Below are 17,221 nucleotides of genomic sequence, written 5' to 3' on the forward strand. Positions count from 1 at the left end.
ACGTGTACAAAATTTCATTCATCTTCCATTAAAAGGGTTGTAATTTTTTATTTTTTCAATAAAATGGTTGTAAATAGGTATTCTAACTAGTATTAATAGCCAAAGACATACGACTTGATGAAATAATACTCAAATCTCTCAAATTAAGTTCTTGAATTCGACCCTCTTTTCGGCTCAAAAAAATAAAAAAAACTAGTACTAATATTTTGGATAATGCTAAGATGCATACTAAATATGCATTTCAAATATGCACACGATTGCAAATGACTATTTTATTTTTTTATTTTTTTTATTGTAAGTATTTTTTAAACATACTTAAGTATTAAGAAAAAATAAATAAATAAAATAAATTCGCGTATAGTCATTTTTTAATTATTAACACATTTAATGGCCTGTTGATATTATCGTACTATCATTTTCCTAATATTTTCAGATTTTCCTTCGAAACCTTGTTAAATCGATAAATTCTCTATCTATCTTTTCCTTTCTGCCTTCTGGTCGATGTAAAATTACAGACTCCGCGAAGAGAGACTGAAAAAGCCTCGGTTCTTCTCTCCCTCCACCCCCTCTCACTTTCTCTCTCACCTCCCGATCTACCTCTCCGGTTTTCTCTCTAAAATCTTATCTGTCTTAATTCTCTCTATGTATATGCGTTTAGCCATACTCTCAATCCGGTAGCGTCGGTTATTGTGGATACCGCTCTGCTTGATCCCTTCCCCTAAGGATCAGATCTAAGTTCACAGTGATCAGATCTGAGGTAAAATTTTGTATGTTTATTCGCCTATTTATTCAAATCTATTTTTATTTTGAAATGATGAATTAGCTTTCTGTATGGTTGCTGAGAAATTGTGGGACAGATCAGGAAGATTTGGAATCTTACGGCTTAACATTCAGTTCCTAAGATTTCGTTCTTGTCCTTCGGTTGATTGGCAACTACACAGACTGTGCTATAATTATGTAAACTTCCTATTGACTTTGAACCTCATATTCGTTTTGATCCGGCGTCGACGTTTAGCGCTGGGGAGTGTGTCATTTCCTAGGGAACTGTTGGAGTTTTGATGCGATTCGACCGTGGACGTTGATTGAAGAAGATGTTGACGAAGTTCGAGACGAAGAGTAATAGAGTAAAGGGACTGAGTTTCCACTGCAAGAGGCCATGGATTCTCGCGAGTCTTCACAGCGGCGTGATCCAGCTATGGGACTACCGGATGGGGACTCTGATCGATAGGTTCGACGAGCATGACGGGCCTGTTCGTGGCGTTCATTTCCACAAATCTCAGCCCCTGTTCGTTTCTGGAGGTACCGTTGTAGTTGCCTTTGGCTTATATTTGTTACAGAATCGCGAATCTCATTGCCATCCTAGACCCTAGTAAATATTGATTGATTGGTAGATTAAGATTGTAATTATCAAGTGTAAGTCGTACAGTTGGAAATGTGTTCCTTCGGTTGGTTATTGTTGAATTTGTGTAGATCTAGGCTAGTATGTACTGCTAGGGACCAAGAAAATTGCTTAAATGATCATTGAATCTAGACATTTGGGCTTGAAGATTTTGAATGAAGGGAATTGGATCGTAAATATCTAGCTGAAACTGATTATGAAGTTGTAGGGAAAAAAAATCAATGAATCAACAATATGAGGTATTATCAATTATAAAAAGAAAATCAACGAAACAATTCCAAATAAGACTTTCTTCTTAGCCATTGACTAGCCTCTTACAACATGTTCGGCGTGTGCTCCGGCTTTATTTCCCTTGCTCATTTGGGTAATTAATTTCCAAAAATTCCGCTCGGTACCATATTTTATTGAAGAACGTCATTTTCATGTATAGACATAAGGGTTTCACAAGTTTACTGCCTTATGGAGTTGCTTTTTAATGGAAAAAGTCTATTATGTCCCAGTCTAGTAAACATATTATATACAAACCTTATACCATAAAAAAATGTCTAAAAATAATTTATGTAGCTGCATTAAATTTTGTCCATGATTTTCCTTGTCCAAGAATCAATATAATATTTTTGTAAATATTTGTTTACGTGACAGAAGATTTAAACAAAAAAACCTATCGCCACAATGTGAGCGATGACAAGATTTCATCAATGAGCTCCAACTCAAATGATTCTTCCACTCCCCATACTCTGAGGGGATTGAGAGAGTTCTTGGGTCGAGGCCCAAGACCCTCTGTGCATGTCTACCTGAAAAAATTAATGCTTCTATTTTATTTATTTAACCTAGTCCCTTCTGACAATATAGCTAGAGCCCTGTATGATTTTCTTTTTACAATAGCACTCTTTTTAAAAAGCTTTGCCATCTTGGATTTGTAATGTGTTCATCAAACATGAACATTCTATTATCAAAGTCCTTTCAAGTTAGCCTTATCAATTACTTGCCACTTAACTAAATGGCGAATGAATTTCTATATGACTTACATATTTTGCAGTCAACATTCAATTTGTTGAGGAATATCCGAAACCTTTTGATCACATAACTATAACATAGCTAAATCAATATATTCACAACAATATTTAGTTTGTGGCTCATGTTGATGAGTAAGTCAACTATCCATGCTTTAGAAGTGTACATGGGCTATGCAAATGTAGAGGAAGGTAGTTAATTTAATTTAAATGGATAAATTCTTTCATTTTTGAAACTTACAAAAAATCTTGAAAACTTTATCTGCGTTGGGACCCTAAAAAGGAAAGCACACCATCTATTGTGGGATGGGGTTAATTCACATATTCTTAGAACTCCAAATTGTTCGCAAATATCTGTCCCCCTATTCTAATATCCAAATGAAACTTATTTTATATGTGCTTCTAGTTTTGCTATGCGCGTCAGTTGCATTAGGGTATTGAAATCATCTAAAAGAAAGTTTCTTATCTTTTCAGAGTAACCAAACAGGGTGTATGCAATTTTTAATTTTTTGAAGACATATATGGTCCAATGGTGACTGTAGTGTTTTTATTACATTGACCCAATGCTTTATTGCCCGACAGTTTGAACTTACTTTACTATCTATACGCTTAAACTATTACTTGTAGTTCAGAACCCTTCAGATCTGAATGAAATTTTGGATTTAATGTTGATTTGAGTCTTTGGTTGACTTAGTAAACAATTTTGGTAGCTCAGAAAAGAATGACAAACAATGTAGTTAGTTTCCGCCCGTGGTACTACAGGGGAGAGGAGCTCCACATGCATAGATGATTTTAGTTCTAGGAAATGGGCTTCCAATGCTGTACATCCTATTATTAAAGTTACTTCCAAGGGTATCTGATGCAGTACACGCACTAATAAAATTGTTGGTTTTTTTTAACAAATTTTCAGGGGATGATTACAAGATTAAAGTTTGGAACTACAAGTTGCACAGGTGTCTTTTTACTCTTCTTGGACACCTAGATTATATTCGTACAGTGCAGTTTCACCATGAGTACCCGTGGATTGTGAGTGCCAGTGATGATCAGACTATTCGTATTTGGAATTGGCAGTCCCGCACTTGTATATCGGTGTTGACTGGACACAATCACTATGTTATGTGTGCCTCATTCCATCCCAAAGAAGACCTTGTTGTGTCAGCCTCCTTAGATCAGACTGTTCGTGTCTGGGATATTGGCGCCCTCAGAAAGAAGACGGTATCTCCTGCAGATGACATCTTACGGCTGAGTCAGATGAACACAGATCTTTTTGGTGGTGTTGATGCTGTTGTTAAGTATGTATTGGAGGGTCATGACCGTGGGGTCAACTGGGCAGCATTTCATTCCACCCTGCCTCTGATTGTGTCAGGAGCTGACGACCGCCAAGTGAAATTATGGCGGATGAATGGTAATTTCTACCTTCCTTTGCCACACACACACTTTCTTTGTTTATTCTTGGAATTGAATTTGTTATACATTCCTAGATCGCATAAAATTGTCAGATTGCTGTTCCATTAAAGCAGCACGGTATTATGAGTTTAGATGAGTCACAAGAACTTTCTTTTTCTCCTGTGTTTGAACTGTATGTTAGATGGTCTGCAATTGGGACAACCTTTTCTCCACTTCTATTTGGTGACTTAAAATGTAATGCTTCATGTCCAAGAAAAGGAAACTCCTAAACAATCCTATCTTCTTGCTACCATATGGTCCATATCATTACATCATATAAAATTTTTAAGATAACTTTCATTTTGTTTTCAGATTCGAAAGCTTGGGAAGTGGACACATTGAGAGGGCACATGAATAATGTTTCATGTGTCATGTTCCATGCCAAACAGGACATAATTGTATCCAACTCAGAAGACAAAAGTATACGTGTGTGGGATGTAACAAAGAGAACTGGCGTTCAAACGTTCCGTCGGGAGCACGATCGATTCTGGATTCTTGCATCTCACCCTGAGATGAATCTGCTGGCAGCGGGTCATGACAGTGGTATGATCGTCTTCAAGTTGGAAAGAGAGCGGCCTGCCTTCGCTGTGAGTGGTGATTCTCTGTTCTATATCAAAGACCGTTTTTTGCGATTCTATGAGTTTTCAACTCAACGAGACACACAAGTGATTCCAATTCGACGGCCTGGTTCCACTAGCTTGAACCAGAGTCCGAGGACTCTTTCTTACAGTCCAACTGAAAATGCCGTTCTTATCTGCTCAGATGTTGATGGCGGATCTTATGAGTTGTATTTCATACCCAAAGATAGCATCAGTAGGGGTGATAGTGTGCAAGATGCAAAGAAAGGCATTGGAGGATCAGCTGTCTTTGTGGCTCGGAATAGGTTTGCTGTGCTTGACAAGAGCAACAATCAAGTCTTAGTCAAGAATCTGAAAAATGAGGTGGTTAAAAAAAGTGGCCTCCCAATATCTGCAGATGCAGTATTTTATGCTGGAACAGGCAACTTGCTGTGTAGGGCTGAGGATAGAGTAGTTATATTTGATCTCCAACAGAGGATTATTCTTGGTGATCTTCAAACCCCTTTCATCAAGTATGTTGTTTGGTCTCATGACATGGAGAGTGTTGCTCTACTTAGCAAGCATGCCATTATCATTGCTAGCAAGAAGCTTGTCCACCAGTGCACTCTTCACGAGACAATCCGTGTAAAGAGTGGTGCCTGGGATGATAATGGTGTTTTCATTTACACAACTTTAAATCACATTAAATACTGTCTGCCTAATGGGGATAGTGGGATAATCAGAACTCTTGATGTCCCAATATACATTACAAAGGTTTCTGGGAATACCATCTTTTGCTTGGATCGCGATGGAAAAAACAGGTCTATAATTATTGATGCAACTGAATATATTTTCAAGCTCTCTCTTTTGAAGAAGAGATATGACCATGTTATGAGCATGATAAGGAACTCACAGCTTTGTGGGGAGGCTATGATTGCTTATCTGCAACAGAAGGGTTTCCCTGATGTAGCTCTCCATTTTGTGAAAGACGAGAGAACTAGGTTCAATTTAGCTATTGAGAGTGGGAACATACAAATTGCAGTTGCGTCAGCTACAGCTATTGATGAGAAAGACTACTGGTATAGATTGGGGGTGGAGGCTCTTCGCCAGGGCAATGCAGGTATTGTGGAATATGCCTACCAAAGGACCAAAAATTTTGAGAGATTGTCTTTTCTTTATCTAGTAACTGGTAATAATGAAAAGTTGTCCAAGATGCTGAAAATTGCTGAAGTTAAGAATGATGTCATGGGTCAATTTCATAATGCTCTATACTTGGGTGATGTCCGTGAACGTGTTAAGATCCTGGAGAGTGTTGGGCACTTGCCGCTTGCTTACATTACGGCTTCAGCACATGGGCTACAGGATGTTGCTGAACGTCTAGAAGCTAAGTTGGGTGATAATGTTCCTTCTTTGCCGGAAGGAAAAACAGCCTCCCTCCTGATTCCCCCTGCCCCCATTATGTGCAGTGGTGATTGGCCTCTTCTGAGAGTGATGAAAGGCATATTTGAAGGCGGGCTGGATAATGTTGGTAGGGGAACTGCAGATGAAGAAGATGAGGCCGCTGATGGTGATTGGGGGGGTGAGGAGCTGGACATGGTTGATGTTGATGGCTTGCAGAATGGGGATGTTACTGCAATTTTGGAGGATGGAGAGGTTGCTGAAGAGAATGAGGAAGAGGGAGGATGGGACCTTGAGGATTTGGAGCTCCCCCCTGAAGTAGACACTCCAAAGGCATCTGTCAATGCCCGCTCTTCGGTTTTTGTGGCCCCGACTCCTGGCATGCCTGTAAGCCAGATTTGGACCCAGAGGTCATCGCTGGCTGCTGAACATGCAGCTGCTGGCAATTTTGATACGGCAATGCGGTTACTGACCAGGCAACTTGGAATAAGAAACTTTGCTCCATTGAGACCCATGTTTCTTGATCTTCACACTGGCAGCCATTCCTATATACGTGCATTTTCATCTGCTCCAGTGATATCACTGGCAGTTGAACGAGGATGGAGTGAGTCTGCAAGTCCAAATGTGAGGGGTCCGCCAGCACTTGTGTTCAATTTCTCTCAGTTGGAAGAGAAGCTTAAGGCAGGTTACAAGGCCACAACGGCTGGAAAATTCAACGAGGCTCTTCGGCTCTTTATTAGCATTCTACATACCATTCCTCTTATTGTTGTCGAGTCAAGGAGGGAAGTCGATGAAGTCAAGGAGTTGATCATTATAGTGAAAGAGTACGTTTTGGGTATGCAAATGGAGCTTAAGAGGAGAGAAATTAGGGACAATCCAGTACGCGAGCAAGAGCTTGCAGCTTATTTCACTCACTGCAACCTTCAATTGCCTCACTCAAGGCTTGCCTTGCTTAATGCAATGACTGTTTGCTACAAGGCAAGGAATCTTGCAACGGCAGCTAACTTTGCCAGGCGGCTCCTAGAGACCAACCCCACCATTGAGAACCAAGCAAAGAGAGCCAGGCAGGTGCTGCAGGCTGCAGAGAGAAATATGACAGATGCTGCTCAGTTGAACTACGATTTTAGAAACCCATTTGTGATTTGTGGAGCTACGTATGTGCCAATTTACCGAGGACAAAAGGATGTCTCTTGCCCATTCTGTAGTTCTCGGTTTGTGCTGGGCCAGGAAGGGCAGCTCTGTACGGTCTGTGATCTTGCAGTTGTTGGGGCAGATGCTTCTGGGTTGCTCTGTTCCCCTTCTCAGATTCGATGATCTTTTTGCTAGACCAGGAACATTTTGCAATTTTTTTTTTCACAATCCTTTTAGCCAGCTCAAGCGACCATGTTGATTGATTCATATCTGCAGGTAAAAGGTAAGAACCACTGAAATAGTTTTAGTTGTCAATGAATTGTTTTTGCTCTCTCCTTATCCTGTCTTTCTTGTTTCCCCTCTCCTTCACTTAGTTGATTATGGTTTTCTCGATGGAAAAAAGTATAATTTTTTATATTGACTGTTATTATTAATATTATGGGACGTCCCTGGACCAGAATAGTCAAGGGCCTTTGTTACATTAGATGATGGTCATGGGCAGGATGATTTCTAGGTCAATGGATAGCAGGGAAAATATTATTGTGCCTGTTTAAGTAGCTCTCTCTCCCCCTCCCTCTCCCTCTTTTTTTTTTTTTGGATAAACCGTGGTGCAAGGAGAACGATCTTTGGCAAAACTATACTTCCTTTGAACTTTTTTGTTTCTTTTGTCCAAATTTTTAGATTCTATACTTTCAAGAACAGAATTAATCTTTTAAGCTATCGTGGCAATCTTTTAGAAATGTTTTGTAGCATTGGTGCCTGTGACATGATTGATATTGATGTTGATTTCCCTCTTTCTAATGCCTAGTGTTTGCTAGGTGTATTCCATGTATACTTCCCTGTGGACTTGGGCTATGTCTATTGATTTCCCTCAGTGAAATTTATTATTTAGCTTATTGACGGCCATTTTAAATTCTCAAATGCTTTTTGATGAATGGATGCTGGCTGTTAGAATAGATGTTACCATGCTGGGGGAGATGGAGTTTGGTCTGAGATAATCTAGTTGTTGTGTGTAAAATTAGCAAGAGGCAGTTATCTCCAATAGTACGTTTTTGTTAGTATTGTTCGTGTGAATGGTTGGGATTTGATATTCCCCCTGCACTTTGGTGTACCCGAAAGCCAATGTGCTGAGAAGTGATCTGCTTGTGGATAGACATGTATTGGTTTGATATTCTATGAAAATATAAAAAGAAAAAAGAATCTCATCTCCACCTACTCTTCTTCCCGTTATTTGGCTATTAGAAACAAATTGTTTTGAGTTAGTTCTTCTGATTCAAGGCTAATGAACGGGGCTCCAGAATCTGAAGCCTTGTTTTAGTGTTTGTTGCTTATGCGAGTGATATGCGGAGATTGTATTTTGATCTTTTTAATTCCCGTTGATTGCAGCTGTCTCATATTCTTAATGTTTCCTCTCATTAGTTGCTGGCCTTATTTATTTTGTCGGTCTTTGGTGCAGTTCATATTTTAGCTGATTCAATTGTCCACAAGGCATGGGATCACGCGTCTGCTGGCTAAAGGTAAAAGTTTGGAGTATGAAATAATTTTTCCTTACGGTGTTATGATTTACAGTTATCTTCCTAGGTCATCTATTTCTGGATTTGTATTCTCTAGTTTTAAAGAAATCTAGTTTGAACGGGTTGTAAGAATACTGTAAGCAGTTGATGATTTTGTGTAAGAATGGGATGTCTTTTTTTCTCAATTGATCCTCCCTCCTTTTGCCTCCACCTGCTATTCTTGGTCTCATTTATGTCCCATAACCTTGCCAAATAAATTTAGAAAACGAAAAGAAAAAAAAAAAATTGTTGATTTTTTTTAGGCAAATATCTGTAAACATTTCCTACCTATAGGAAAGGAAAAACACTGAGCTTTCTAAACTATGGATGGAGAAGAAGAAGAAGGGTGAGGAAAATGGGAAGAGAAGTTGAGGTAGACACAGACATTGGAAAAGTATCTAATCAAGGAAATTGATTAGCATAAAAATTCAAAGTTCAAACAATTCTTTCCCAGAACAAGAATTCAATTCTTCAAATTAATGGGTTAACTCATTCAAAAAAAGAAAGAGTTTTTTTTATGTAACCATCTTAAAACGTCTAAACTAAAAGAAATGTAATAAGGAAGAAAAAGAAAAGAAATGTAATATATATAAATTATAAAGGACTCCTAGTTGTAAGACTTGTAGCGAAAGACCACCAATAGCACCCAGATAGCGTCCGTATGTTAATGGAATGTACTGCATCAACTTTTTCCAATTCATGATGGGAATCAACCAACCATCAAGCTTAGCCAGCCAGTGTTGATCTTTCTTTACTTCTTTTTCTTTCCTCCCTTTTTCGTCTCTGTTTCCCCTCGCTCTCTCTCTCTCTCTCTCTCTCTCTCTCTTCCTACTTCTCCCTTAAGTTACCAATTGTTTTCTCAGAGCCAAACTCTGGTTGGGTTTGCCAACCGTCCTACTTTACACAATACCTGAACATTAAGGTCTCATTTGGATTCAGAAAAAAGAAGAGCATGTATATTGTCCAAAATGTACCGCTCTAGTGTATCGTTGCAGAAAATTTTTGTTCACTTAGTGATTAAAGAAGTGATTTAAGTGTATTAGTGTATTTTTCTTATTTTTTAAAAATATTTAAAAAAAAATGAAAAAAAAAACTAAAAAGCAAGAAGCAGTATAAATGAGTGGTGCAACTCAGGTGGTAGAGTAGCACCACTCTTCAAAAAATATTTCATTTCATCTCATTTTATCATTACAACTTTTTCAAATTCTCATATAAAATATAATAAACAATTCAATTTTTTCAAATCTCAAAACAATAATAATATTAAAAAATAATATTATAACAATATTTTTTCAAATTTTATTTTTTATCTAAAACTATCTCATCAATCTAAACCAACCCTAATTCTTTGGCTAAATTATGATTATCAATCATCATGCTTCACATCTTAAAACCATGGCAACTTTACGTGTAAAAGAAGAAGAAAAAACATAAAAAAGCATGCCATTGCAAATTATTATGAAAAGATTCGACACGTGAAGAACTAAAGGGAAAATCTCACAAAAAGAGAGAGAGGTCGAGTTTATTTGTTGCCCCAAACATACTTCACACTTAAGTGTGGAATTCAAAAATCAACCATTTAACAGAGAAAAAAAAAAGTCATAAAGTTCATGTGCTCTTTAAATTAACAGAGATAAAGAAATCAAAACCATGTGGAATGCACAAATATATAAGGCTTTATTGAATGTGGTATACGAAAATCATCCAAAAATTAAATATCATATATTTTATTAAAAAAATTATATTCTGAATCAATGTGTAAAACATATTTAATAAAATATTTATATAAATAATTTAATTTAAAAATTTAAATTCAACCAATCAAATGTTATCAATAAAACGTTATCTATGAAAAATTTTATTTACAGTTTCTAATTAGAGACGGTATATGCAAATTATTTATTAAATAAAAAAATATTATTTTAATAAAAATATTATTATCATTTTAAAAAAAATTAAAAAAAAATAATTAAACTTACAATAGACGTAGTATTGCTCATAATTATTTCATTCTATTTCATTAGTTATTACATAAAGGCAAGAATAAAAAAAGTGATGCAACCTGTACTGCCGCTGCAGAAGTACTCGTGGCGCTTCACCATTGGTGGACAACACGTACAATCGCATTCTGAGGCAACGACACATCATCAATTACTTGCACAACAAGTCTGAAGCGAACCGATTACTATAAAACAGAGCCATGGAAAACCGAAAAAAGGGAAAGGAAAAAAAGAAAAACCATTGGCTCCGACGAAAATTAAAAAGGAAACAGAGAAAACCGAAAAAACCAACCAAACCAAATAGTTGGACAAGTGAAAATGGCAAAGAACTCCGGGGCATCTTCAGCATCGTCATCATCCATGGAGTATCTCCTGATGGAAGATCTTGATTTCATCCAAGTCGAAGAACAGGGCCTGTCTCACTGGGAGTTCGTCAACGCCTCTGACGCCGAGTCTGATCGAGAAGAACTAGAAGAGGAAACAGAAGAAGATAAAGAAAATCACATCGTAGATGGGATCGATTCATTGGGATCTGAAATCTCCACGCCTATTTGCTTACGGATTGAGCAAATAGAAACACATGATGATGATGTCGATGTGGATAGGAAATGCAATGGTGGGTATTACAGTTATGGTCGTGGGTATGACGGTGATTCTGGGTATGTCGAGAAACAATTTGAAGATGAGGACGAAAACGATGATGATCATGATGGGGATGATGAGTATGGCTTGGACGACGAGCTCGTGCCGTGGAATGTGAGCAACAAGATCGGGAGGCAGAGGATGAGGAAATTGGGGAAAAGGGAGTTTCCTAAGATGTACAACTCCAAGAGGTCGCCGTACCTGTTTGTGAGGCCTGGCTGTGTGCGTGGCAAGTATGGCCTGGGCTTGAAGCACAATTTCTGAGTGGGGTAATATGAAAATTGTGGGCAAAAGAAAGCGATTCAAGAGTTGGTGATTTCTTCTAGATTTGGTTTCCAAGTGTAACTATTTTTCTCTGGGTAAGTAGCTTGTTAATTTTAGGGTCTGGACTCTGGTACTTGTCTTAGTTTCTCTGGTTGCTATGTAAATGGCTTATTATATTTCGTCTTCTATGAATATCTTTAACTTTTAGTGGAAAACTTGATTGCGTATATAAATAATGAATATCTAAATGTTGTCGTTGCTGTTGGAGTTGGAATGTTCTTGCAAATTCGAGATATTTTAGGGGAAGCGGTAATGGGAAGTAGGAAGACTTGAAGGATGGGAATGGTGAAGTGAGCCCATATTTGATCATGTTGAGAGTTGCTGCTTGGCTTGGCGCACTTGCTTTTGCCTTACTGTGGAAAGAGAGATGCCTGAAGAAGTGGGTAATCCGTTGCGGAGAATATGTTTGTTGTATGCCTCACCGAGGGGCCACTGAAAGGCATTCATTCTTGGCTACACAGATGAGAATGTTTACTCCAATGATTTTGTTGGTGACTCGAGGTCAAGCATATTTGATGCAAAGGAAAGGGATTGGGCTCGGTGCGCTGTTTTTGGATTTCACTGTTGCCATTTTTTTGCGCTTGCTATGAAAAGTTTGGTCGAGAAGAGTTCATCATCATGATAATTATGACTTGATTATATAAGTTCATCATCATGGGAGTCATTTCATGACTTGGTTTTAAAATAATAATGAACTCAGTACCATAACACAAATTATATATATATATATTTATATGTATGTATGTATATGTTAATCCATAACTATATGCTCCGATGTTTTGGTTTGTTCCTGCATTGCTTCATTGATCTAGAAAGAGGGTAATTGGGTTGTATTTTTTCAAACAAGTACATGGAATCAACATTTCTTTTTTCCAGAAACTCAAAAGCTTGTAGAAATCTTGATACATCGGCTACAAAATTTGATGGGCTTTTTTACAAATGATCGAGCTGTGGATTAGACTCGGACTCTTGCTGGAAACATCAATACCTTGGCCCCCAACAACAAATCTGCCATGCAACCCCACCTCACCTGCACACAATGCATTCTATGCCATCACTGTTGCCACTACCACCTTCCACAGTCATTCTATACCCACTTGATTACTTGATTAGGACCTCTGCCATTAAGTCCTTGACGACAGCACCACGAAAAACCATCCATGATCTCTCATTCGGGCTGCCCCCCTCTCTCCCCCTTTACCGGGTGTGCAATTTTGCCATTGATTGTTCCACTTTCTCTGGAAAAAGCTTTAAGATTGTTTAAGTTATTGAATCATTCGGGATTGTGTCGGTTCTATAGCTCGTACTGAGCATGAGGCTGCAGGCCCATCAACTTTCTCTAGTTCTACTTGGACACCAAATTTCAAATTAATACAAAGGGCTCTGTTAACATATATGATAGTTGCTTGTGTTTCATGCTCACGTGAAGACAAAATGGACGACCTATAACATGAAAAGTAATAGAATGAAAATATCTATTATTTCCAACACATTTTTAAGTGCCATTTGGACTTTCTGATTGTTTTATTTGGCCAAAATGTCATGACAGGTACGGTCTGAAGCCAAGACATATCCCGCCGGGTAAGGGTGGGGCAGAGAAGTATGAGTGTTGGGTTTTGCCACCTACCCCCTCCATGCCCACATGCTGGAATTCACTGTCGGATGGCTTTTGAATTCTAGTAGGAAGTTTTAGATAGATAAATTCATATAAATTTTTTCTAAGAAGTAAATTTTATTAATAAAAAGTAATTTTTTTTACATTATTTTTTAAGTCAGATCTATTTTTTTTCAAGGTTTTGCCTATTTAAAATTTATACAAATCATTTATCTATTTTTTATGAAAAATGTTTTGAGAGAGTTTTAGAACTGTTTATGAATAGTTTAGTTCTCATAAATACCATATGACTCGAAGGAAGGACAGGCAACAACATAGAGAAAACAAGGTAAAAGACTTTAGTATTTTTTTTATTGGTTCTGGTTTTTGTTTGGGTCCCGTTAGTTTGTTGTCCAGCTCGTATTGTTAGAGTACTAGTATTGTATTATGCATATATGTATTTATATATTTACATAATATGACCTTAAATTAAACTATATTAGATTATATATATTTAAAAATTCGCATAATTATGAACAGTATTTCTATAAATTTAAAGATGTATTGTTTACTCCACAAATCTTATTTAACTACTTTTTTCTCTCTCCTCCCCTATCTCTTGACACCAACAGAAACAAATTATCTCTCGAAACATTTATTTCTCTTTGCTCTCTCTCTCGACACCAATAGAAAGAAATATGAAAGAAAAAAATAATTTTAGGAATAATAATAATAATAATAATCTATTATTATTTGGCTCAAATATGTATAATTCAATGTGAGAGTTTTTCTTGATATGCAAAATCATTCTCTAAAAAATGTGATTTTGCATATACATATAGAGAAACCAATGCTAGTGCTCTTAGGCCTTACGGCTAATTCATTCTTATTTTTTTTAGAGCATTGAAAATGGTCTAGCTAAAGTCAAAGAAAAAATTTGACTAAGGCCCCATTTGGCCATGTAGTTAAGATGAGATGAGATGAGATATTTTGAATAGCAATAAAATTTTTGAGTTAAAATGTGATGAAATAATTTGTAAAAAAACTAGATGTTTTGCCTAAAAGCTTTTCCATTCAAGTGTAACCCCACATTGGACTAGGTTACTACAAGTCAAAATAATAATATAATATTTATTTTTTAATAATATTATTATTTTAATTGGAATATTCTTTAATAATATAATATTATCTTTTCCAATACATGCATAAAAATGTCCAATCCAATGTTTATAAGACTATATCTAACTAATTATCGTGAGGTCAGTGAAATTTCTTGCAAAAATCTGAACACAATATAGCCATTTGTAAAAAATCAGAACTTAAAATATTTGTTAGTGGAATAAAATATTTGTGGTGAAAAGGGCTTTGTGTGCTGGGATTAAGAGTATAACCGGTTTTTGTATTTTCAAGTACAGCATCGGTTACCTTCTTAAATCGATATTTTTAATTTTATCAATCTTGATCCGGTTCGGTTTAATTTTCTGATTTTTAATAAATATTAAATCTTTAATATCTTATACTTATATATATATATTAATATATATATAAATATTAGTAATACATTAATACTATTAGTATATAATAATATTGTTTGGTATAGTATTATTATTATAGGTTAGTGATAATATAGTAATTAATATACTAATGTATATTAGTATTATTAATATATTTATCAAAATGAATATGTTGAGAATTTATTAGGTCATAAAATGTAATTAATATATATTTTATATTAAAACATATGATCAAATAAATATTCATGTTTAAGATTAAAATTTTATGTTATAAATTATAATAGAATATTATTTCATATATAATTATAATTTATAAATATTATATATAATATTAAAAATTAATTAAAAATATATAAATATGCGAATGTCTAATCTTACAAAATATAAAATCGAGACGATTTTTAAAATAAAGGAATGGGTCCACCAATTTTCCGATTCTCTGTTTTAATTTTACAGTCCCCTGGAATTGAGGAAAGCTACGCACGTAGGAAAAAATGGTTTACCGAATTCTTTTTTATTTTGAATATTTCTATTACTACGATAAAATATCTGTGTCATTGATATAGAGCTTTCTTATTTTGTACCGTAATAAAGTGGAATAAAATATTTGTTATGGCTATGGATAGTACCTAGTCAAACATTGAGAAGGCCGAAGGGTAATGCTAGGATCCGGCTGGACTGTTGGAGCATCCCGTTCCTTTTTCTTTCTTTTTTTTTTTTAATTTTTTTTCTCATAGTAATTAAAAAAATATTGCTTAATAATATTGTAAATTTTTTTTATTTTTTAAAAAATATTTAAAAGTGTTAAAAAATGACGTAAATTTTTTTTATATTATTTATTTAACATTTTTAAATATTTTTAAAAAAATCACAATATTATTAAATAATATTTTCTTAATCACTACATAAAAAAAATTAAAAAAAAAATTGGAGCGGATGCTCCAACGGGATTTCCGGATCCCTATCAAAAGTTTTGCATTTGAGAAAGTCTACTTTACCTCTCCAACTTGACACCTCTATTTGACCGCTAGTTAAATTTTTTTTTTACTTAGTGGTTAAGGAAGTGATTTTAAATGTATTGATATATTTTTTTTATTTTTTAAATATGTTAAAAAATGTGAAAAAAAAAAAAAAAATTTTACACTGGATGCTATACCCAACGATCAAAATGGGACGGCATAGTAGCCGCCCCCTTTGCATTTACTGTAGCTCTTTCTTGGTTTGGCTAGTCTAGATGCCAGTGTTCTTAAACATTTAAAAAAACATACAAATGTGATAACTTATTTTTAAATATTTAAAAAAATAAAAAATAAAATGCATGGTCAAATAGTATTGATTCATTTATAAAAAAATTATAAAATAGTTTAAATAAATTATAAGTATATTTACACATTAAAAAACTATCCTTTTCTAATTTTTTTTTTTAATTTAATTATAAACGATTCTGAATATTAATATATATATCTATTCAATATGATTAGTTAGAAAATAAATTTTATTAAAAATATTATTAATTTAAATTTAAAATATAAAAATAATAATATTAATACGTGAATTAATTCATAATCTTATTTATACGTAACAAAATCCTTTCGTTTTATTTTTGGTATCAGTGACTTACCAATGATGTGGATTGACACTATTGGAAGGAAAAAGTTGCATTAATGGGCATTATTAATTAAAGAGGGGGAGAAGACTAGAGTGTAGATCCAAAACCCACCACAAAGACTGGTCTTCGACACTTCCGTATATGTGAGAGCTGTCAGACTGAGTGAGACCCTGCGCCTGCTCATATAAATAGAACCTGCCACTCCCCCTCTTTTGGCCACAGTATCCGTTCGCTATCTTTGAAAAGAGAATTGCTATTATAAGTTTCACATATCACGTTATAATTTTTTTTTTAAATTTGTTTTTAAGTTTATTTTTTATAAAATATTTAAATTATTCTACTAATCATCTATATACCATATATTTAATTAAAAAAATAATAAAATAACAAACAAAATGATGTATAATATATGAGACTTATGAACATAATTTTTTCCTTAAAAATAGAAATAAATACATAACATTTTTTCATTATACACTTTAAAATATATCTTAAAAACAATATCACTCAATAAAACAACCTATTTTAAACCATAATTACGATATATATTGTAAAAAATATGGTATGAATATCAGTGAGTATTCATTATATTCACTATAAATAATTATTCATTAAAATTTCTTTATAGACCAGCCGTTTATATTCAAAATAATCTCAAATATTCAAACATTTTATTTTTTATTTTCGTAATTAATAAAAATCAAAATGATTTTCATAAAATTAGAAAACAATATTCTCCTCTATTTCTTTTAAAATTCCCACAAAACGTACTCTTATATTCAAGAGGAAAAATAATAAAACATATATTATTTTTTACAATACTTTACCCAACGATATTTTAAAACTATAAGTATTTTTATAAGAAAAATATTAATGAAATCTCTCAAACTTACTGTTCATGTATTTTAATTTTTTAGTTAATGATTAAAAAAATAACTATTAATAAAATTATATGTATATATTTTAATGATTAAGAATGTTAAAAAAAGTAAAAATTAAAAAAAAATATAACTAATGGTAGATCCAACGGCAAACACTGAG

The 17,221-nt window shown here is 34.6% G+C and overlaps 2 protein-coding genes across 4 annotated transcripts; both read left to right on the plus strand.

Annotated features, from left to right (window-relative positions):
* Nucleotides 1–463: 463 nt before the first annotated feature.
* LOC121258187 (coatomer subunit alpha-1-like) lies at nucleotides 464–8,643 on the plus strand. 3 transcript variants are annotated; one of them, XM_041159574.1, is made up of 5 exons: nucleotides 464–767; nucleotides 1,016–1,299; nucleotides 3,323–3,817; nucleotides 4,171–7,227; nucleotides 8,401–8,643. In XM_041159574.1, exons 2-4 carry the CDS (start codon nucleotides 1,092–1,094, stop codon nucleotides 7,125–7,127), a joined length of 3,660 nt encoding a protein of 1,219 aa, XP_041015508.1. In that variant the 5' UTR covers nucleotides 464–767; nucleotides 1,016–1,091; the 3' UTR covers nucleotides 7,128–7,227; nucleotides 8,401–8,643. The 3 variants fall into 3 exon arrangements, with proteins under 3 accessions (XP_041015508.1, XP_041015507.1, XP_041015509.1); XM_041159573.1 differs by having other exon boundaries at nucleotides 464–757; XM_041159575.1 differs by having other exon boundaries at nucleotides 464–757; nucleotides 4,171–7,220.
* A 2,172-nt stretch (nucleotides 8,644–10,815) lies between these two features.
* LOC121258817 (protein bfr2-like) lies at nucleotides 10,816–11,403 on the plus strand. Its single transcript, XM_041160350.1, has one exon. It carries the CDS (start codon nucleotides 10,816–10,818, stop codon nucleotides 11,401–11,403), a length of 588 nt encoding a protein of 195 aa, XP_041016284.1.
* The last annotated feature ends 5,818 nt before the right edge of the window (nucleotides 11,404–17,221 follow it).

Source organism: Juglans microcarpa x Juglans regia, chromosome 3S, assembly GCF_004785595.1.
Source record: "Juglans microcarpa x Juglans regia isolate MS1-56 chromosome 3S, Jm3101_v1.0, whole genome shotgun sequence".
Classification (NCBI taxonomy): domain Eukaryota; kingdom Viridiplantae; phylum Streptophyta; class Magnoliopsida; order Fagales; family Juglandaceae; genus Juglans; species Juglans microcarpa x Juglans regia.